Raw genomic sequence first — 24,694 nt, 5'->3', positions numbered from 1 at the left:
CTACTTTCTGATTTCAAAATAAACAGCCATCGCTCTTCTGCTTCTGAATGCATTAGTTTGTTTTTTTAGCCAAGTTCTATAAAATTATAAATTTAAGTTTGTCACTTCTAAGTGCTCTTCCTGTATAAATATCAGGACGATGCATGTGAGGAAGTGTCTCTTGCTGTGGCTTGATTTTACATTAGGGTCAAATTCCGACCTTAGCAACCTTTCTACGCTCAATTTGGCCGGTCAATGAACATTGCATCTCTGTCCAGCTTATGGGAATCATTGTTGCACCTATACCAAAACACCAAACACAGATAAATTGATGCGTCATACAAAGCAGATCATGTTTGACAGTGTAAACCCAAGCTTGAGAAGAATGTGTAAAGCAATCAAACACAAACAAGTTTCAATCTGAATTCTATCAAAATTTGCTCCTAAAAAGATTAAAAGGAGAAGAAAAAAAAAAAAAAAGAGAGCAAATAAAATATTCTAAGCTTCGCAATTTCTTCAGTATCAGCCTTATTATCCCTTTGGCACTTGGGGTTGAAATTGTATCATGTGAACTCAAAAGCAAAACTGCATTTTTTTTTTTTCAAATCTTTAAAAATTGTGCTCTCTATTCTATTGAAATGTAAAAGAAATAAAAGCATAAACATCTATAGAATTAAAGCAATTCTAAGCCTGCGAGTATTTAGACTTGGACTTTCAAATAATAGGACACAATATCACTATGTTGACAGGGAAAACCTCTATATAAAAAATAAAGAAAAAGGAACTCATATATAATGAGACAATTAAAACCCAATTTTTGACTCTTCTTCGCCTATTTCCAGAAAACATGGTAATGACATAAATACTTGTGACTTGTACATTCGAGCAAAAAAACATGCTTGCTGATCTTTTTTATTTGGCTGAATCAGTTCAATAACCCAAAATGGAACAATTATTTACCTGCTGTGCTCTCTGCAGATACAACACCTAACTCATTCTTGGCAGTAGAAAGGTGATAAGCCCGTGCATCTCCAAGGGACAGCTATTTAGTATCAAAGAAAACTTTATACGGTAACGACTAACTTTAAAAGTCAGGGTAAATACAAATTGATGTAATCACATAAAGAATTTAAGAACAATCATAAAATGCAATCAGATGAGAATGAGAGAGAGAATAAAAAGGAGGGGGAGGGGTAGAGGGGCCAAACTTCTAATTTGGGATAATCCACAGAATAGACCCTTTTTCTGCCACATATGCTCAATTCAACAATTCCCTGGTTATGCGCTTGAACTAAGAGCAACTAGTATTGTCCACCAAGACATTTCACTCCTATGCAGTCAATAAAGCTAGCATGCCAGGATGTACCTAATTCCCAAGATTAAAAACTCTATTTTTGTTTTATCCAAGTTTCCTCCACGAATTCCTTCTCCTTTCCTCTAAACTCTACATAAAACCATTGATATGGATATCCGCAAGAACCCATTGACATCATGGATAAACCATTGCCCTTTCCAGCTGTGACATGTCCATATGTCCCCAGTCATAATGTTGTTATAATCCAGTAATATTAGTTTGTGATATAGGATATCAAGAGTGTCACAAGTATACTCTTAATTATTCCACCTCAGTTATTAAAATTGTCAATAACTATTATAATTCAATAAATTTTTTTATTTGGAACCAACTTGTCCAAGCATTGAAACCACACACACACACAAAAAAATAAAATAAAATTGCATGATTTATTTAAGTAACTCCGCCTAAGTAGTTTGCGCTTAGCCGGTCCCAAGCCCGGGTAAAGGAGGAGGGTTGCAGTAGGTGACAACCAGCGTAAAATTTTCGTCACACCCTATGATATGGATTCAAATGATATAAACGTTGGGGCGTCCTCTACTAACGACGCGCTACATCGGAGCTCGGGTGTAGTGATAAATATGCAAGGGTGTAGGGCGTTCACCGAAAGCGACGCGCCATGCCGGCGCCCGGGTGTGGTGTTAAGTGAGCAAGGGTTCCCACATCATGGACGGGTGTGGGTAAAGAAGTTAGTCCATAGGACAGATAGTAAAATAAATAGTGGAACAGAACACAAGATAGATATAGAAAACAATAGAAGATATCATAGAAGGAGACCAATTAGGAAGGAGCAGGATAGGAGGAGGATTAGGGTTGGTACTTGGAATGTTAGATCACTTACAGGAAAATTGATGGAGCTTGTGGATACCTTGGAAAGGAGAAGGGTGAATATTGCTTGCATTCAGGAGACTAAATGGGTAGGAGAGAAAAGTAAGGAAGTGGGTAATTCAGGGTACAAACTGTGGTTTACTGGAAAGGAGAGAAATAAGAACGGAGTGGGTATAATCATAGACAGAATATTGAAAGACGCAGTAGTAGCTGTGAAAAGAGTAGGAGATAGAATTATACTAGTAAAGCTAGTACTAGAAGGAGAAACAATAAATATAGTTAGTGCTTATGCCCCACAAATAGGACTAGACAGTGAGAGTAAACAAAGGTTTTGGGAAGATATGGATGATTTAATGCAAAGCATACCGAATGAAGAGAATGTTTTCATTGGTGGAGATTTGAATGGACATGTAGGAAGTGATAGGCAAGGTTATGAGAATGTTCATGGAGGTTTTGGTTTTGGCAGTCGAAATGAGGAGGAAAAAGCATCCTGGATTTTGCTATGGTATACGACCTAATACTAGCAAATACCTACTTTATAAAAAGAGAGTCACATTTAGTGACTTTCAAAAGTGGGCAACATAGAAGCCAAATCGACTTCCTCTTAACCAGTAAGACAAATAGAGCTCTATGAAAGGATTGAAAGGTCATTCCAGAGAGGCTTTAACAAGTCAACATAGGTTGGTGGTCTTGGATATCAAGTTTAGGAACAATTCAAGTAAGGTCAGAAGAAATAGTGTAGCTCGAACAAAGTGGTGGGAGTTCAAAGGAGTAAAGCAAGTGAAGTTCAAAATGAGCTTCTCGAGTCTAAGGTATGGAAGCTAGATATGGAGGCCAATGATATGTGGATACAGATGGCATCAAAGATTAGAGAAGTAGCTAGAAAAGTACTTGGAGAGTCTAAAGGACATGGACCACCCTCAAAAGAGAGATGGTGGTGGAATGAGGAAGTACAAAAGGCAGTGAAGAGAAAAAGGGAATAGTATAAGAAATTACCTAAATGTAATAATAATGAGGCATATGAACAGTACAAGATAGCAAAGAAAGAGGCAAAAAAGGCAGTTAGTCAAGCAAGAGCACAGGCCTTTGAAAAGTTATATGAGAAACTTGGAACTAAAGAAGGGGAGAAAGATATTTATAGATTAGCAAGGAGTAGAGAAAGGAAATGTCAAGATCTCAATCAAGTTAGGTGCATTAAGGATAAAGAAGGAAAAGTGTTGGTGAAAGATGAGGACATTAAAGAAAGATGGAGAAATTATTTTAATGATCTCTTTAATAATAGTCAAAATGGTAATAGCGTGAATATAGATTATAGAACAATAGAAAAGAATGTAAATTATACTAGAAGGATTCGATCTTTAGAAGTAAAGGAAGCACTTAAGAGAATGAAGGTGGGTAAAGCCTGTGGACCCGATGAAATACCAATTGAAGTGTGGAAGTATTTGGAAGATATGGGAGTGGCATGGTTAACTAAATTATTTAATAAGATTCTAAACTCAAAGAAAATGCCTGATGAATGGAGGAAGAGTATTTTAGTACCTATTTTTAAAAATAAGGGAGACATACAGAGTTGCTCAAACTATAGGGGAATTAAACTCATGAGCCATACTATGAAGTTGTGGGAGAGGGTTGTGGAGCATCAACTACGTCATGATACTTCTATCTCTCTCAATCAATTTGGTTTCATGCCCGGTCGTTCAACTATGGAAGCGATCTTTCTCATTAGAAGCTTGATAGAGAAATATAGAGATGTGAAGAAAGATCTACACATTGATTTTATTGATTTGGAGAAGGCTTATGATAGTGTTCCAAGAGAGATCTTATGGAATGTGTTAGAACAAAAGAGGGTATCTATTAGGTACATACAAGTATTGAAAGATATGTGTAGAACGAGATGATTCTCCTTAATATCAATTAATCTGTACATGGGTATATATATACAATTGATTCCTATAATTGTGTTCTACTAATTAGGAAGAAATTCTAAATAATAAATCCTAAATAGGAATACAGAATACAGAATATACAGAGAAATAATATAGTGATTGACTTTCCATAACACTCCCCCTCAAGTTGGAGCATAGATGTTAATCATGCCCAACTTGTTACAAATGTAGTCAATCCTAGCTCCATTCAGAGCTTTTGTGAAAATATCTCCTAACTGCTCTCCAGTTTTGATGTGTCCTGTTGAGATGATCTGTTGTTGAATCTTCTCACGAATAAAGTGACAATCAATCTCAATATGTTTGGTCCGCTCATAAAATACCGGATTAGAAGCAATATGGAGAGCAGCTTGATTATCACACCACAATTTCGCAGGCAGGGAGGTCTTAAAACCTGTCTCATCTAGTAATTGAAGTATCCACATTACCTCACATATTGATTGTGCCATGGCTCTGTATTCGGATTCAGCACTAGATCGAGAAACTACACTCTGTTTCTTACTTCTCCAAGACACCAAATTTCCTCCAACAAAAACGCAATATCCAGTAGTTGACCTCCTGTCAACCTTAGATCCAGCCCAGTCGGCATCTGAAAAACATTCAATATTCAAATGCCCATGATTACCATATAGCAAACCTCTTCCTGGAGCGCCCTTCAGATAACACAAGATTTGTTCCAAGGCTTCCCAATGAGTAACAGTTGGGGAAGACATAAACTGACTTACCACACTAACGGCATAAGCAATGTCAGGACGAGTGACTGTAAGGTAGTTCAATTTTCCTACCAATCTCCTGTATCTCTCTGGATCTTCAAACAACTCACTATCCCCTGCTAACAGTTGTAAATTTGGAGTCATTGGTGCACTACAAGGCTTAGCACCTAATTTTCCTGTCTCTGTCAATAGATCGAGGACATATTTTCTTTGAGACAAGAAAATACCCTTCTTACTTCTCATAACTTCGATACCCAAGAAATACTTTAACAATCCCAAGTCTTTGGTCTGAAACTGAGTTTGGAGGAAGGTTTTAAGAGATGAAATACCTGCAGAGTCACTCCCAGTGATGACAATGTCATCCACATAGACTACCAGGAGGATTAGACCAGCCTCAGATTGCCTATAAAATACTGAGTGATCACACTTACTCTTTTGCATACCAAATTCCTGTACTGCTTCACTGAATCTCCCAAACCATGCCCTAGGACTTTGTTTCAAGCCATAAAGAGACTTCCGAAGCCTACAAACTTTACCCAACTCCCCCTGAGCAACAAACCCAGGTGGTTGCTCCATATACACCTCCTCCTGAAGATCACCATGAAGGAAAGCATTCTTGATATCCAATTGATGCAGGGGCCAATTATATGTAGCTGCTAAAGAGATAAACAAGCGAATAGAAGTAAGTTTAGCTACAGGAGAAAAAGTGTCAGAGTAATCAACCCCATATGTCTGAGCATATCCTTTTGCTACAAGGCGTGCTTTTAACCTAGCCACAGAACCATCAGGATGTACCTTTACTGTAAATACCCATTTGCAACCAATAGCTTTCTTACCAGTGGGCAAAGGCAACAGTTCCCATGTACCATTAGCATCTAAAGCCTCCATTTCCTCTTTCATAGCATCACACCAGCCAGGATGAGACAGTGCCTCACCAACAGTATTAGGGATAGGAACAGAGTCTAAAGAAGTAACAAAACACCGAGAACAAGAAGACAATTGATTATAAGAAACAAAAGAAGAGATAGGGTAAGTACATGAACGTTTACCTTTACGAAGAGCAATGGGTAAGTCTAGATCAGAATCATGATCAGAATGAGGTACTGGATCTCTCAACGAAGTAGCTGGTGGAGGATCTGAGTCAGGAATCTCCGATCTCCTGGAATAAACATGAACAACGGGAGGTCAAGTAGGTCTAGAGACAGAAGGAACAAGACGTGGGAGAGGACTAGACATTGGTTGGACAGTATATATTAAGAGATCATCCTCCTCCCCCTGACTCTCATACACAGATGATTGAGGAAAAAATGGAGTGGACTCAAAAAATGTGACATCTGCAGAAACAAGATAACGATTAAGAGTAGGAGAGAAACAACGGTACCCTTTTTGTAGCCGAGAGTACCCAAGGAAGACACATTTGAGAGACTTTGGATCCAATTTAGTAACCTGTGGATGAACATCACGCACAAAGCAGGTACAACAAAAAATACGGGGTTCAATAGGGAACAAAGATTTTGTAGGAAACAAAGCAGTATAAGGAATATCCCCATTAAGGACAGAAGACGGCATACGATTGATCAAAAAACATGCCGTAGAAACTGCATCCGCCCAAAAGTGTTTAGGAACTTTCATCTGAAAAAGAAGAGCACGAGTTACCTCAAGAAGATGCCGATTTTTCCTTTCGGCCACACCATTTTGGGATGGGGTATCCACACAGGAAGACTGATGAAGAATGCCATTTTGTGTCATATAAGACTGAAATTGTGCTGTAAAGTATTCTTTGGCATTGTCACTTCTTAATATGCGCACAGAAATATTAAATTGAGTTTTGATTTCATTACAAAAGGCACAAAAGATAGAAAACAACTCAGAACGATTCTTCATTAAATATAACCAAGTAACACGAGAGTAATCATCAACAAAAGTAACAAAATAACGAAATCCAGTTTTAGAAGTAACAGAACAAGGACCCCAAACATCAGAATGAACTAACTCAAAAGGGGATGAAGCCCGTTTATTGACTCTAGACACAGAAGGCAAACGATGATGTTTTGCAAACTGACACGACTCACATTCTAGTACTGATAAAGATCAAATCGAGGACATAGCTTCTTCATGATAGACAAAGAAGGATGACCCAATCTATAATGAGCTTCAAGAGGTGTTAAGGTACTGGAGCAAACAAGCGACCGCGGTACATGATTTTCCAGAATGTAGAGACCACCTGACTCACGTCCTCTACCAATAATCTGCTTCGTCGTAAGATCCTGAAACAAACACTGGTCAGGAAAAAAGGAAACAGAACAATTTAAGGTACGAGTAAGTTTACTAACAGAAAGTAGATTAAAAGAGAATTTTGGTAGACACAAAACAGATGACAAAGAAATTGACGAAGTCGGGTTCGCAGTTCCACAACCCATGACACAAGAAGTAGAACCATCAGCTAAAGTAACAGTAGAGGAATTGAGATTAGGCTGAAAAGTAGATAGAAGACTAGAATTACCTGTCATGTGATCTGTCGCACCAGAATCAATAACCCATTTGGATGAGGAAGACACAAGACATGTAGTGGATTTACCTGACTCAGCGATTGCAGTGATAGGGGAACTGGTAGGCTTTAGAGATGCCTGATACTGGGAAAACTGTGCAAAATCCTCTGCAGATACCAAAATAGTTTTCTCAGAGGAAGATATTGTAGAATCCTCTGCTGCCATATTTGCCATCTGTGATCGCTGATTTTTCCTTTGAAGTTGCGGACAATTATATTTTGTATGGCCAGGCTCATGGCAATAATAACAAATGACTCCTCTTGAGTCCTGATTAGAACTAGCCTCTCCATTACGCTGATTACTTCTGTTGCCTGTAATTCCTCCTCTACTTCCTCTTCTATTACCCTGTTGTCCATTTGGATTACGGCTAATAAGAGCACTACTTGCAGGCTGTGAAGATTGGGTACTCTCTGTACGAAGGACCCGTGTAAACGTTTCATGCAAAGAGGAAATCTCAGAACTGGAGAGAATCTGAGATTTAGCAGTCTCATACTCTGAAGGAAGGCCTGCAAGAAAACTCATATGACCAGTTGCTCCGTTGGGCTCTTTGAACTTTCACATCAGGATTAAAAGGCAACAATACATTAAGTTCCTCATATACCCGTTTAAAATCCATAAAATAAGCCGTGAGAGACTTATCCTCTTTCTCAGCACGGTAGAATGCCTTACAAACATCATAAATACGGGAGATATTCCCTTTACCAGAATACAAAAAATCTAAGTAATCCATCAATTCCTTAACAAATTCACAGTGATTAATTAAACTAATTACCTCACTGTGAATCGAGTTCCGAAGCTGCAAAAACAACCGAGCATCCTCTCTTAGCGGGTTTGTCGTGTATCATCCGTAGGTGGATCTTTAGTAAGGTGATCATCCTTATCAATGCTACGCAAATAGACCCTAACAGTCTTACTCCACTCCAGGTAATTCGAACCATTAAGTTTGTGTTCCGTGATCTTAGTCATCACCGGAATCACATCAGAAATAATATTCTTATTGTCTGCCATTTGTTGAGACAGAGAAAACTAACCGAAACGCTAATCCAAAGTGCTTACAGCAGCAAAATAACCCAAAATCACAAATCAAGTAAATACCGAAATAGGATCTGAGAGCCAAACCTCAGGAGGGTTGAGGCGACGCTGGCGATATTGATCGGAGTCGAAACGGCCGGTCGGCGGCTAAGGTCTCTCCTGAGCTGGGTGGTGAGAACAAATAGTCACCCTAGATAGATGACCTGCTCTGATACCATGTAGAACGAGATGATTCTCCTTAATATCAATTAATCTGTACATGGGTATATATATACAATTGATTCCTATAATTGTGTTCTACTAATTAGGAAGAAATCATAAATAATAAATCCTAAATAGGAATACAGAATACAGAATATACAGAGAAATAATATAGTGATTGACTTTCCATAACAATATGTATGAAGGAGCAACTACTATTGTGCGCACAGTGGGAGGGGACACAAGTGATTTTCCGATCTCAATTGGATTACACCAAGGATCAGCCATAAGCCCTTACCTTTTTACATTAGTTTTAGATGAACTGACGAAACATATACAAGAGAGTATTCCTTGGTGCATGATGTTTGCGGATGATATTGTTCTGATAGATGAGACACGAGAAGGAGTCAATAGGAAGCTAGAACTTTGGAGAAGTACTCTAGAGTCAAAGGGTTTTAAGTTAAGTAGAACGAAGACAGAATACATGCATTGTAAGTTCTGTGAAAGCCAAACTGGTGATAGGGAAGGAGTTAGTTTGAGTGGGGTGGTACTGTCCCAAAGTAATCACTTTAAATATCTAGGCTCAGTCCTTCAAGTAGATGGGGGATGTGAGGAGGATGTTAGTCATAGGATTAAAGCCGGATGGTTGAAGTGGAGACGTGCCACGGGAGTTTTATGTGATCGTAAGATTCCCAATAAATTAAAAGGAAAATTTTACCGCATGTACCATACGACCGGCTATGTTATATGGTAGTGAGTGTTGGGCCTTTGAAAGAGTCGTATGCATCTAAGATAAGAGTTGCAGAGATGAGAATGTTAAGGTGGATGAGTGGCCATACTAGACTAGATAAAGTCCGTAATGAGAGTATCAGAGAAAAGGTATGAGTGGTGTCAATTGAAGATAAATTGAGAGAAGGGAAATTGAGGTGGTTTGGTCATGTGAAGCGTAGACATACGGAGGCTCCAGTTAGACAAGTAGAGCACATTAGGTTAGAGGATAGAAAGAAAAAAAGGGGTAGACCTAAATTAACTTGGAGGAGAGTAGTACAACATGACTTAGAAGCATTACACATTTCTGAGGATTTAACCCAAAATCGTTCAGAGTGGAAAAAGCGAATCCATATAGCCGACCCCAAATTTTTGGGATAAAGGCTTAGTTGAGTTGAGTTGAATTGATTTATTTAAGTGTATCATGGTTAGCATGCACAATGATCTGTTGTAATACCGTGATAATAAATGTATATTTACGTCTATCTTTCGCGAAACAATAGCAGAACTTCAAGTGAAAAGGATACCACTAGAGCTCTGACAATGTCACCAGGGCGAAATGATAAGTGCATATCCACTTTGCCAATCTCAGTAGCTCTTACATCTTGTTGCCTGTTAAAATAAAGAGTTTGAGATCACATACAACTAAGCTCCCAAAATAACGCATCCTATTGTAATTCTAATGAAACGGAGGATTAGTGCAAATGCAAGACGGAATAATACAATTATTCTATTGTGTTAATGGTATGAAGATTACTAGGAGTCCTATACAAACTACAGTTTTTTATTTCCACAAGGCATCAACTCAACATGATAATGTTTTACTTAACAGATGAAACTGAACTACATACCTTATTATGCCAGTAAACTTTTCTCACACAGACTTGGGACCAAGACACATAATGTCAGCTGAAGCCATTTTAGCCATCACTTTAGTAACCTATCCAAATTGTAAGGACCAAAATAAGATTTATTTATTTCTAAATGAACCTTATAAGGTGAAGTAATCTCATTAACAATTTATTTCTACATGAACCTTCATGGGCAGCGGTGGATTTACAATGGGGGTTTGTATAGGTAGAATATTTTTAATATTTTCAACTAAATTTAAAAATTTTGTCCCCATAAAATTTATTAATTTTGCCCCCACTAAATTTATCAATTATGGCCCATAGTTCACTTATTCTTTTAAGTTGTTTATTTATTGTACTTAGACTAAATACAAATCATTATTTTAATTTTAGTTAGAATGCTAGAAAAAATTAGAAAATAAATAGAATTACCACTAAATTAGATTAATTTATTCATTGCAATATATATTTTTGCCAGGTTCAAACTTATATGTGTCAATCTTCATCCTTAAACTAAAGAAAAAAAATTTTTCTATGCATATTATAAAATCTTTATATTTATTACATATTAGTTTTTTTCTCAATTATCTTTCCAACAAAAAAACTTTCCCTAAAGAATTAAATTCACTCTCACGTGAAAATTCAAATAGTTAATTACACAATAATAAATGGCTTATCAGATGATGGATTCAAAAAAAATGGAAATTCAACAATTCATAAAATATATAAAAAATTCTAATAAGCTTTATTAGTTTTATTCTTGATATTTTTCATATTACTGATGGATGGGTATGAAAAGGGATGTAGCTGATTTTGTCTCCAAATGCCTAACTTGTCAGTAAGTGAAGGCAGAGCATCAAGTACCAGCTGGTTTGTTACATCCATTGCCAATATCTGAGTAGAAATGGGAATAGATAACTATGGATTTTGTGATGGGACTTCCGAGGACACAGAAGAACCATGATGCAGTATGGGTCATAGTTGACAGACTGACCAAGTCTGCTCATTTTCTGTCAGTCCGAATGGACTATAGCCTGGAGAGATTGGCCAAATTGTACATAGATAAGGTTGTAAGGTTACATGGAGTGCTAGTATCAATTGTATCTGATAGAGATCTTATGTTCACTTCTAGATTCTGTGGTAGTCTTCAGAAAGCCCTAGGAACTAGGTTGAACTTCAGCACGGCATTCCACCCACAGACAGATGGTCAGTCTGAGAGGGTAATACAGATATTAGAGGATATGCTAAGGGCTTGTGTAATTGAGTTTGAAGGTAATTGGGATACACACTTGCCTCTGATTGAGTTTGCTTATAACAACAACTACCAATCAAGCATTGGGATGCCTCCATATGAAGCTTTGTATGGCAGAAAGTGCAGAACTCCTTTGTGTTGGGATGAAGTGGGCGAAAGAAAGATGATTGGGCCAGAAATTGTTCAGCAAACAGAGGAGAAAATTAGATTGATCAAAGATTGACTCAAGGCTGCAGCAGACCATCAAAAGTCCTACATTAATCTGAAGAAGAGAGATATTGAATATGCAGTGGGTGAAAAAGTATTCCTCAAGGTTTTCCCTTGGAAGAAAATTATGAGATTTGGCAGAAAAGGAAAACTAAGTCCTCGTTTTATCGGACCATATGAGGTTCTGGAAAGAGTGAGTCCTTTGGCATATCGTTTGGCACTACCTCCAGAGTTAGAGAAGATACATAACGTCTTCCATGTATCCATGTTGAGGAGGTATAGATCAGACCCATCTCATGTACTACCAGTAGCAGAGATTGAAGTAAATCCATACCTCACATATGAGGAAGAACCCATAGAGATTCTAGCTTATGAGGTGAAGCAGCTGAGGAACAAGCAGATACCGCAGGTAAAAGTGCTGTGGAACCATCACTTAGGCCAGGAAGCTACTTGGGAACGAGAAGCGGACATGAGGAAATAGTACCCACAGCTATTCAGAGACTAATACCAGGTAAAATTTCAAGACGAAATTTATTTTAAGGGGGGAAGAATTATAACACCCCTATATGCATAGTCTGGCATATTACACTGTTTCGGAGATAGGTGTCGGTCCGGACAATTAAGGGGATTAGAACCACATTTAAGACACTTAGAAAAATTCTGAATGAAAATAAATAGTGATTGCCAGATAGTTAAGTATAAATAAGAAAAACAGAGCATAAAAGGTTAAATGAGCCAAGGGTCACAGCGATGGGTGACCTTACCGAAAAGTGACTACGATGTCAGTCCTAACCCTACTTTTGAACCGGAAAATGTGACGCCGCGATCCTAAGGACTATTGCGAACCTAGCAGAAAAGAGAAACTCACAGAAAAGAGCTGATAAATAGGTCAAATAATTAGGTCAGAAATTCGGAAGAAGTATCAAATTATTTACAAACCGAATCAGACCGGCAAGGGGCAAATTGGTCAGTTCACCCCTAGAGGTGACTCCTTACCTAACTGTCCAATAAAATTAAAGAAACGAAAATTTCAGAATCTAGAATTAAATTAAAGAACAATAGAAAAATTAAGGGAAAAGGAAAAACAATGAAAATTGATTTTATTACATCATTTAGGTGACATCATGTATGATGTCAAAATGAAATTTTAATTATTGGAATTTTTGACCAAGTCAAAATTAACTTAAATTAGACATAAAATACATAAAAATTAAAGGAAAAATCACTTGTCTTACCCCAAGAGTTTCGGCCAACTCCTCCCTCACTCCCACCTCCATTTCCATCCTCCATTAAAGCTTGATGCAAGCTTTTAATCCCATAAATTAGCCCTAAATTCCCCATAATTACTCTATAAATCCTTGCTATCTTCACTTGAGAAGAAGATTGAAGAGGAAAAAGAAAGGAGAAAAGGGAAGAATTGAGGAATTGGAAAATCAAACAAAGGTTAGTGAGCTAAACTTGTAATCTCTAGTTTAATTTATGTGTTTCTAGTAAATGCAACTTAGAATTGATGAAAGAAATGAAATAAATCAAGTGGGAGGACTCATAGTGAAATTCGGCCAGCAATAGGGGGGGTAGAAATTTCATGATTTGATGAAATTGAAGTGTTAATTAGGTTGAATGAAGTATGCAGATTAAAGATCTACACTTTGATTTCATTAAAGTGAATAAAAATTAGAATTAGGGTTCTTGAGTGTTGAAATTGGGAGAAAAATTGGAGAAAATGGTCAATTGATGCAAATGACCTTAATTGAGGTTAGAAATGGTCAATTGGGACCAATTGTGATGTGTTTGAATGAGTGGAAACAAAATGCAATTCGGATTGGGTAGGGTTCTTTATTAATTTACCATAAGAATCATTAACTAATTAAAATACCTTTATTTCTTTCCTATTTTAACTAGAACATATAATTGTCAAATCAAACAGATTATATTAATATACATTAATTACATTAATGGATCGACTGTAAACTATATATAGTGTTGAGTGAGGCTTGTTAGAGCTTAAGAAGTTGAGCATAGGAAAAAAGAAATCCATCCGCCCTCTTTAAACTTTGTTGCAGCATCATAAACCTACTACGAGTTCAGAGATTTATTCTTGATCATCGCTTTAATTCATGTAAGTGGTTGTCTTTATTGTTTCACCTAGTTTAAAAGGAGTAGGGAAACAAAAAAAAAAAAAAAAAAAAAAAAAAAAAAAAAAAAAGAGCAAATAAAATATTCTAAGCTTCGCAATTTCTTCAGTATCAGCCTTATCATCCCTTTGGCACTTGGGGTTGAAATTGTATTATGTGAACTCAAAAGCAAAACTGCATTTTTTTTTTCAAATCTTTAAAAATTGTGCTCTCTATTCTATTGAAATGTAAAAGAAATAAAAGCATAAACATCTATAGAATTAAAGCAATTCTAAGCCTGCGAGTATTTAGACTTGGACTTTCAAATAATAGGACACAATATCACTATGTTGACAGGGAAAACCTCTATATAAAAAATAAAGAAAAAGGAACTCATATATAATGAGACAATTAAAACCCAATTTTTTACTCTTCTTCGACTATTTCCAGAAAACATGGTAATGACATAAATACTTGTGATTCGTACATTCGAGCAAAAAAACATGCTTGCTGATGTTTTTTATTTGGCTGAATCAGTTCAATAATCCAAAATGGAACAATTATTTACCTGCTGTGCTCTCTGCAGATACAACACCTAACTAATTCTTGGCAGTAGAAAGGTGATAAGCCCGTGCATCTCCAAGGGACAGCTATTTAGTATCAAAGAAAACTTTATACGGTAACGACTAACTTTAAAAGTCAGAGTAAATACAAATTGATGTAATAACATAAAGAATTTAAGAACAATCATAAAATGCAATCAGATGAGAATGAGAGAGAGAATAAAAAGGAGGGGGAGGGGTAGAGGGGCCAAACTTCTAATTTGGGATAATCCACAGAATAGACCCTTTTTCTGCCACATATGCTCAATTCAACAATTCCCTGGTTATGCGCTTGAACTAAGAGCAACTAGTATGGTCCACCAAGACATTTCACTCCTATGCAGTCAATAAAGCTAGCATGCCAGGATGTACCTAATTCCCAAGATTAAAAACTCTATTTTTGTTTTATCCAAGTTTCCTCCACGAATTCCTCCTCCCTTCCTCTAAACTCTACGTAAAACCATTGATATGGATGTCTGCAAGAACCCATTGACATCATGGATAAACCATTGCCCTTTCCAGCTGTGACATGTCCATATGTCCCCAGTCATAATGTTGTTATAATCCAGTAATATTAGTTTGTGATATAGGATATCAAGAGTGTCACATGTATACTCTTAATTATTCCACCTCAATTATTAAAACTGTCAATAACTATTATAATTCAATAAATTTTTTTATTTGGAACCAACTTGTCCAAGCATTTAAACCACACACACACAGAAAAAAATAAAATAAAATTGCATGATTTATTTAAGTGTATCATGGTTAGCCTGCACAATGATCTGTTGTAATACCGTGATAATAAATGTATATTTACATCTATCTTTTGCGAAACAATAGCAGAACTTCAAGTGAAAAGGATACCAATAGAGCTCTGACAATGTCACCAGGGCGAAATGATAAGTGCATATCCACTTTGTCAATCTCAATAGCTCTTACATCTTGTTGCCTGTTAAAATAATGAGTTTGAGATCACATACAACTAAGCTCCCAAAATAACGCATCCTGTTGTAATTCTAACGAAAAGGAGGATTAGTGCAAATGCAAGACGGAATAATACAATTATTCTATTGTGTTAATGGTATGAAGATTACTAGGAGTCCTATACAAACTACAGTTTTTTATTTCCACAAGGCATCAACTCAACATGATAATGTTTTACTTAACAGATGAAACTGAACTAAATACCTTATTATGCCAGTAAACTTTTCTCGCACAGACTTGGGACCAACACACATAATGTCAGCTGAAGCCATTTTAGCCATCACTTCAGTAACCCATCCAAATTGTAAGGACCAAAATAAGATTTATTTATTTCTAAATGAACCTTATAAGGTGAAGTAATCTCATTAACAATTTATTTCTACATGAACCTTCATGGGCAGGGGCGGATTTACAATGGGGGTTTGTATAGGTAGAATATTTTTAATATTTTCAACTAAATTTAAAAATTGTCCCCATAAAATTTATTAATTTTGCCCCCACTAAATTTATCAATTATGGCCCATAGTTCACTTATTCTTTTAAGTTGTTTATTTATTATACTTAGACTAAATACAAATCATTATTTTAATTTTAGTTAGAATGCTAGTAAAAATTAGAAAATAAATAGAATTACCACTAAATTAGATTAATTTATTCATTGCAATATATATTTTTGCCAGGTTCAAACTTATATGTGTCAATCTTCATCCTTAAACTAAAGAAAAAAAAATTTTTCTATGCATATTATAAAATCTTTATATTTATTACATATTAGTTTTTTTCTCAATTATCTTTCCAACAAAAAAACTTTCCCTAAAGAATTAAATTCACTCTCACGTGAAAATTCAAATAGTTAATTACAGAATAATAAATGGCTTATTAGATGATGGAATAAAAAAAAATGGAAATTCAACAATTCATAAAATATATAAAAAATTCTAATAAGCTTTATTAGTTTTATTCTTGATATTTTTCATATTTATTTTGATTTGAATACATGTGTATAGTGTTATATACTTAACGCATATTGCCCCCAGTGAATAAATTTTCTGGATCCGCCACTGTTCATGGGTCTTTCAGATGCAAAAGATGAATAACCTTAAAGAGTTAAGACATAATAAGAAACTCACTCGGGCAATGACAACATAACCAGGCTCTGGAACAGCACCCTGAGCCTTGTGTCCAATTACTTCCACAATTGATCTGTGAAATTATTAGAATCATCAACAATAATAATGCAAAATACACTAAGGCGTACACTTCAGTTAAATTAAAGTATAAAGTTCAAAAACTTGAGAATTTGTGTCTGCTTTCACAGCAGACCTTAATTTTCATTATATTATTAATTTATTTTCTCCAACTTCTCAATAACCAAAGAAAGCAAAAAGGCACAAAATTTTGCTTTTATTTCCACATTCCTGCATTTAAAAATTTTCATTCCAAGGCTGATTTAAAAAAAAAAAGATTTCGTCTTCTCTTGCGTTGTTCTAAGCAACCGACTAATGCATAAGGGACCCGAATTTTAGGGCATTTAACCCCGCCACCGCACCCACCCCACCGAACCCCACCGACCCCCCCACCCCCAAAAACAACTCCCTTCTTACTCGTCACTCCAAGCAACCCCAAAAAACTTTACCATGAATTAAGAACAGAGAAAAGATTCAAACATCAAAAAAGCAAAACCAAAACAAAATTCTCTTTCAATTCACATAAACCACAGAAGCGAGTGCACAAAAATGCAAAGAAGATTTGAATTTATCTGATTTTCCCCATTTCACTCATCACCCAAATAGCTCAATTGAACATTGAAGTTAAAAACAATAACATAATGATAGGAACACAAAGAAGTTAGCAGCATTGAACCTACGATAAAGTAAATGAAATAACGTAAAAAGCAAGAAAACCCTTGTTAGCAAGGGACAGAGTGATTAGAGACCTGGTCGGGAGAGTCCGGGGGAGGTGATAGAGTGCGGCGGAGACCAGTGAGGGAGGAGTAGACGTAGAGGATTTCAGTGTTACGATAGGGTGTCAAGTAGGCACCTTTCCCTGGTTTCACTTCAGCTGCTCTCCCTAACACCTCTCCTGACTCCTGGTGTCGCCATCTCTTCTTCTTGTTCTTCGTCTTGCATTCTCTCTGATTCTGTCTCTGTCTGATTCTCTTCTAGATGGAAACGGGTAGGCAGGTTACTCGTGAAAATACCTTATTAATTTAGCATTAGAATTATTAACTAATTAAAATACCTTTTAACTTATTTCTATTCTAATTACAAATACATAATTATCAAATCAAACATATTATATTAACTAACATTAATTGCTCACTACACTTGTATTTTTTGTTTTATCCAAGCTTCCTCCACGAATTCCTCACCCCTTCCTTTAAACTCTACATACAAATATTTTCAATTTCAATCTAATTTAAAAATGTGAAAAAAAAAGTTATCATTTTTTTTTTTACAAAAACGATGATGAGATTTTTAAATTTTTAAAAATATGACATTATTTCATAAGACAATTATTTAATTATTATTTTAAGGTTTTCTATTAAAATAATAATATTATAAAAAAATTTTAAGTGAGAGAAAAGTAATTTATTTTTTTAATTGTAAATTAATCATTAATTAATTTATAATATATTTATATTAACCTATTTGAACAAGAATTCACTATTCACATTGTCTAGGGCTATTATTACTATGTTTAGTAAATTTATAGATAGATATCAATAAATTTATTCAAATAAAATCCTAATATTGAAAGGATTATAAAATCCCATATCAATTAAAACTCTTACATTGATTATTAAATTATATTTTACGTATAAATTATAATTTTTAAAAAGTATTTTATATGTATATACACGCACATAACAAACAGTATTAAATGATATTATGCATATTACAAATAAAAACACATAGTCTAAAATTAAAAATTAAATTATTAAATGTTTTTATTATTAATTTATAGGTAGGATGAACTTTACGGACTTTGTGACGTTAATTCTTATCTGCGTTTAGTAAGTTTGGAACTAAGAAGAAGAATAAAAGCTAAGTAAAAGATACAATCAAATAAAATCCTAATCTTGAAGGGATTGTGATATAGTTAAAGTTTCTACATTGATTATTAATTTACCATAAGAATCATTAACTAATTAAAATATATTTATTTCTTTCCTATTTTAATTAGAATATATAGTTGTCAAATCAAACAGATTATATTAATATACATTAATTACATTAATGGGTCCGTTGTAAACTATATATAGTGTTGAGTGAGGCTTGTTGGAGCTTAGGAAGTTGAGCATAGAGAAACGTCTCGGAAAGAAGAAATTCATCCGCCCTCTTCAAACTTTGTTGAGAACAGCAATTGCATTCTATCCCAGCATGACCTATCTGAATTGAGTATATTATATAGATGTTTATGCCTCATTACTGGTTGAAAGTTTTGATTTTTTTTTCCCTTGTAGAGAAGAGAAAAAACCTAAGATGGCGAGAGCTTTTCCTTATGATTTTGATGATGATGGGTATTTCGATAGAATGGTGGAAAAGGCTAAAGTTGAGTCTGCTGCAATCAAGTTGCTTGCAGAAGATATTATGTTTGCTTTTATGCAACGCCTTAGAGAAGAAACCATGAGAAGTAAGGACCTGCTTGCTGCTTATGTACCCAAAGGAAGGAGGGGCTCCCATGGAGTGCGCAGAGTTATCAACATATCTCGTCCTCCTTTTTTTTCTTCTTCTTCTTCTTTACTTGCCCATGTAAAGGCTTCTCAAAGCTTGATCGAGAACAAGAAAAAGAAGCGATCCTTTGAAAGTGTCAATACTACTACTGAAGTTCATCAACAAAAGAAAAGGAAATCGCTGAAGAAAACCTACAGCAAGAGGCCTGAGAGACTCGATTTTAAAAAACTGCACTTAGATCCACCACCGGATTTGTCTCGTGAATGGAGAGCTAAAATTGAAAACAAAGGAGGCATTGATATTAAGTTGGTGATAATGAAACAGATGTTTCCTACAGATTTAAACACTCACCATGATCGTCTCTCAATCCCCTTCAACCAGATAAAAAATTCTGATTTTCTTAATGAGAAGGAGAAGAAGAAGTTAGAAAAGCAAGAGAACATATCTGTTACAGTCATGGAACCTTGTGGTGAAGAGTCTCAATTGTGTCTTAGGAAGTGGAATTTGGCAATTACCAGTTCCTATGTGTTGACTAGTTGGAATAAAGTTTTGGCGAGGAAGGAGTTCAAGCAAAACGACGTCATCCAGCTTTGGTCATTTAGGGTCCAAGAAGAACTCCATTTGGCACTCATTAAGGTTGCCTTGGATGGAGGGAATAATGGTGATGGTGATGGTGCTGGTGTTGGTGCTACTGCAAGTGCAGGTGCAAGTCACAGTATCACGGAGAACCAAGATGGTGATGGTGCTGCTGCTACTGCTGGTGCAAGTCACAATATTATGGAGAACCAAGATGGTGCCGGTGCAAGTGCAAGTCATATTAATGTGGAGAACCAAGAACAAGATTAATTAATTAGAGGGTTTCAAATTTTCATCGTAGTTTTGCTTGCTTATGAAGGTTAATACTTATCTAGTTGCTTTATTTACATTTAATTGTCGTTAAGTAGTATTAATTTTTTGTTTAGTTTAAGCAAATATGGCGTGTAATTGGGAGTTTTGTCTTCTTTCTTTTTAATCTTGTACCTTTCCTAATAATATTTTTATTAAGTTTCTACAATTATACATCTATGATCTCATTTATGAAGTAATTCTATTGCATTGATATTTTTTAATCACTGTAGAGGATATAGATAAATTGAATTTTTACAGGAAAATTTTTAAGTTGCATTCTTTGTACAATGAGTTAATTTTAACAATCAATTTATATTAATTTTTATATAAATTTTACTATATGATGAATTCGTTACATAACTAAAAAAATTTACCAATTAGTTTGTCATATATGACCTTTTAAATAGTTTCCAGTTTATATAGCTTGAAAAAACATAACTGCACTATTTGATCTCCTTTTCAGTCTTTTTAAGTAAAATTCCTGTTGTGAGCAAGTGAAGAGGTTAGATGGAAAGTGAATTAAGAAATTTTTATATGACTGATTAATTTAATTAGTAGCTAAATTAAAATCAAAATAGTAAAAGATTTGCAGTGACTTCAGTATCATTATTAATAAATCCTAATTTTGAAGAAATCCAATACCAAATCCACTGAATTTCCATTGTAGTTAGTGTCATTAATCGCAACTAAAAATACCCCTAATCTTGTCCTTGTCTTTCCTTCCTCTCAAGAAAATAGTTGTCAAAGTTAATACCTTGAGAATCAAGTTACAATCTTTCTCTATCTAATTCTTGTTTAACTGACCCCAGATGCCAATCTTATTGCTACAGTTCTTGACATTTTTGCTAGAGAAGAGAGAAATTAATTAAGATGGCGAGAGTTCTTGCTGATATGATGATGGTGGGAGTTTTGACAGAACAACATTTACAATGATCCAACAAACTCTCTACAACTCAACATTCTCATTGAAGAAATTGAAAGGAAACAAGGAAATAAAATTTGTGAAGCCCCCTGGATTCAATCCCCTTGCAGAAGAAACTCTTCCCCTTTATTGAAAAGAAATTCTCTCCATATCCCATATTGTCATTCCTCTACCCCTTTTATAACCTAATATCTCCACACGCCTTCTTACACTAATTTCCAAGTCTTCCTCTATCAACCATCTTCACAAATCTTCTGTTAGTAACAGACTATCGTTTCTTCCCCTTCCATTCTGTTAGAGCTCATTTTCCCTCTTCTGGAATAGACTTTAAATGCTCTAGGGTCTGGCTCTTTGTCAATCCCCTTATCATTTTCTCTGTAAGCAAACAAGTTGTATAATTTCCACAAGTCAAGGAGAAACAGAATCAAAATAGGAATTTAGTCCAAGAGCCCAAAAATGGAAAAACAGCAATCAACAACCTAAGCAGAAGTGGTGTATCCCTTATTATTCTCGTCCGACTCATTTTGCCTTTGGTTTGTTGCTTTGGGAGCTCATCTGCCTTTTGTCTTGGCGTCTCCCGGGGAACCTTATAAGTGGCATCTAGCTCATCCCATCCACCAAACTTACGCACTCTTTTGCCACTGTTTTTATATGAAACACCATCAGCTGCCATCCACGATTGATAACTTCCTTTTTCCTCTTGAGACTTATTTTCTTCTCGTCTCCTGCTTGTTTCTCCCCTTTTGAATTTGGATGATCTAACAAATGTTTTCTTCTTAGTCCTTCCGGTTTCAGTTTTGGGTCTAGGCCTGCTGACCTTATCCATCAGTGCAGAGAGTGCTGTCTGTCCTAGTGGAACAGCTAATGCCATTAAGAAAGCACTAGGGCCCGTTCCCAGCAGCAATGATATACCAATGGCGGGAACCATCCAACCAAAAGCTCTAATCACCTGCATTAAAGGAAAAAATATCATGACATTGTCTAGTCAATTACGCCAAACATAATCTCGAATTATCAACGTTTCAAATCAATAAGCAGAAGCCTCAAATTGATTTCATTTCCACTCATAGCTTCAAGAATTATCCTATTCTTTCACTTTTGATGGTCACAGGATCATACCTGGAATAAAAAAAAAATTGCTAAATTATAGATTTCTCTTAAAACTACAAAGCTCCACAAGTCATGTTTACTTCGGGTTTAGCAAATTACTGTGAATTTGAAGCTATAGTTCAAATCCAAGCTAACGTTAGCTTATTGTCAGATTAATCACTGAAATTTGTCGTTACAATTCAGATTTCTCAAACTCTACCTATTCAAGCCATGAAACTAATCCAGAAGTAAGGGGTAAAAGAAAATCAACATCCAATTATAACATTACCATAATTAGTTTAAATAACCTAGCTTGAAAAATTATCAAGGATATGAAGGAAAAGCTGTCACCTTGAAAATCCAGAAGCCATCCTCCTCATCATCATCGACCCATATATCCTCGTCGTCATTAGACCACCAGATTCTCTGCTTCTCACCACCACTGAACCCAAACTCATCGTAGTCATCATCACCGTCGGTGTAAAGCTCATCTTGGAGATTAATTTTGACGCGGCCAGCTGATGATGAAGTACACCACGAGTTCTTGGGGACAGTAGTGGCAATTGGCCAAGTAGTATCAGCGAATTTGTTAGGGTTTAGAAGTGGCTGTGATGGTGGCGTAGTGAAGGAGAGCTGAAGGAGGAGGTAAGTTCCCATTTGTGGGATTATTGTTTAATCGATCATGTTCTATGTTGAAAGCTTTTGGATTATTGGCCTTAAAAGCACCGAACGACACAGCGTTTCTCCAGATTCAAAATCAGATTCTGCAATTAATTTTTCATTTTATTTATGAGAAATTCTGGTAATTTATGCACTCATCAAATCAGAAATTAATATGTTATTCAAATCATCGCAGATCTTTTTAAAAATGTGATACAGCTCACTTATAAATATAATATTATTCTAATTTCAGATTAATTGAGTGTATAAAATTATATTTGGGTGTAAGTAATTATTTTTTTTTTTATTTTTCTTCTTTGAATACTAGTTTTTTTTTTTTTTTTAACTGCAATAACATTACAAGACCCCATGGGCATCAGCATCACAAACAACCTTAAGGGAATGAGGAAAAACTGCTATCTAATTACAAGGTAACTTATGAATGTACCTAAGGCTGGCCAACAAATGAGCTGTTGCATTAGCCTTCCTCTTAACAAAAGAAAACCTGACTTGAGAAAAATGCACAATAAGAGATTGAATGGCGTGAACAGTAGCTCGAATTTCCCAATTACACCCAGTCTTCCCATTTGTTAAAGCTGAAATTAAAGTAGCTGAATCAGATTCTAAAATAATTGATTCTATACCCATATCTTTGGCTAAAAGGACTGCTTGCAGCATCGCTATTGCCTCAACCGCCAAAGGAGAAGAGCTCAAAATTCTTGTAGTCAAAACATCAACCACTCTACCTTGATAATTTCTCACAATGATAGTTGCCACTGGCTCAGGCATCCCTTCTTTCCAAGCAACATCAACGTTGAACTTCAACCAACCTCATGGGGGAGATCGCCACCTATCCTCCTGTAATTGACCAATTGTAGGACTACTGTCTCTTACAACTTACATTTAAGACATATTAACAGTTCTCAATTCTGCTGACGAAAAATAGAATTGATGGCCTGTAATTTTAGGATTGGGCTGAATATGATCAAACACTGCTTTATTTCTAGATTTCCATATGCATCAGCATGTTATAGCCACAGATATCCCTACCTCCTGAGATATTTTCCCTTCTGCCATACTTTCCATAACACAAGACCACCATCTTGCAAAAGACGGAAACCCAATAGAACTTAGTTCAAAACCAACAAGACTGATAAACTAAGATGCACGTGCATAATCACACCAAAACATAGCATGCTCCACTGATTCATTGCTCATGTTACAAATAGAACATGTAGGATCTGTATTCCCCTGTGATTTAACTTGAAGAGCAGTAAGCATAGCTCTCTAGATAAAGACTTTTATCTTCGGGAGTAAAGGCAAGTTTCACGTTCTTTTCCAGACTATAACAGAAATTTAATGTGAACGAGCAGGCCTATTAGCTCCATTTGCAGTGCTTCTAGATACTAGAAGTTTACATCCAGATCTCACAATATAGCTACCTAAATGCTCAAAGCGCCAACAAGAAGAATCCTCACACCCTCGAGGGCCTACAAGGATCTGAAGAATAGCCCGAGCTTCCTCTGGGTTGAATAATTGGCAAACAACATCATGCCGCCACTCCAAAGCTTCATGATCAATAATATTTGCAACCCAATTCACTTGCAGAGGACAATGGGCAGGTCTAGATGCTTTAAAACCCAGGAGGTTTGGAACCCAAGGATCTTCCCAAATTAGAGTACTCTGCCCATCACCGATATTATACTGGAAGCCTTGCTTTAGCACATCTCTCCCCTCAAGCAAACTCTTCCAAATTCAAGAACTTTTCCGAGATTTAGTTGCCTGCCAGAAATTAAAGTGAGGAAAATACAAACCTTTGATCACTCTTGCCGTCTTACAAATTATTCTGCACACTTCGTATATGTAAGGGTGAGAATTAAAAAAATAACACGGTCTTCTTCTCCAAAACAAATAATTTTTGCAAACTCAATCAATATCAAATGCTTAATTTTTTACTCGTTATCTTCCATTCACTCAATCTTAGTCTTTTCTTCAACAGTCTCATCACTCACTTAACCTGCCATCCCAAGGGCTTGTTGCTGATAGCAATGGCGATAGTATGGATTCCTTTCCGACAT

The 24,694-nt window shown here is 35.8% G+C and overlaps 2 protein-coding genes and 1 pseudogene across 2 annotated transcripts; 1 reads left to right on the top strand and 2 right to left on the bottom strand.

Moving 5' to 3' along the window:
- Nucleotides 1-123: 123 nt before the first annotated feature.
- On the bottom strand, nucleotides 124-17,408 carry LOC131168921 (uncharacterized; annotated as a pseudogene).
- Nucleotides 17,409-18,735: 1,327 nt separating this feature from the next.
- Nucleotides 18,736-20,040, top strand: LOC131178555 (putative B3 domain-containing protein At2g27410). The gene has a single exon (XM_058143509.1). The coding sequence runs from the start codon at nucleotides 18,866-18,868 to the stop codon at nucleotides 19,901-19,903; it is 1,038 nt and encodes a 345-aa protein (XP_057999492.1). The 5' UTR covers nucleotides 18,736-18,865; the 3' UTR covers nucleotides 19,904-20,040.
- An 835-nt stretch (nucleotides 20,041-20,875) lies between these two features.
- LOC110668165 (uncharacterized) lies at nucleotides 20,876-22,716 on the bottom strand. Its single transcript, XM_021829304.2, has 3 exons — nucleotides 22,308-22,716; nucleotides 21,347-21,816; nucleotides 20,876-21,242 (listed from the first exon to the last, which is right to left on the bottom strand). The coding sequence occupies exons 1-3, from the start codon at nucleotides 22,611-22,613 to the stop codon at nucleotides 21,125-21,127; spliced, it is 894 nt and encodes a 297-aa protein (XP_021684996.2). The 5' UTR covers nucleotides 22,614-22,716; the 3' UTR covers nucleotides 20,876-21,124.
- Nucleotides 22,717-24,694: the final 1,978 nt, after the last annotated feature.

Source organism: Hevea brasiliensis, chromosome 3 (assembly GCF_030052815.1).
Source record: "Hevea brasiliensis isolate MT/VB/25A 57/8 chromosome 3, ASM3005281v1, whole genome shotgun sequence".
Taxonomy (NCBI): Eukaryota; Viridiplantae; Streptophyta; class Magnoliopsida; order Malpighiales; family Euphorbiaceae; genus Hevea; species Hevea brasiliensis.
This window is presented reverse-complemented; position numbering and strand designations above follow the sequence as displayed.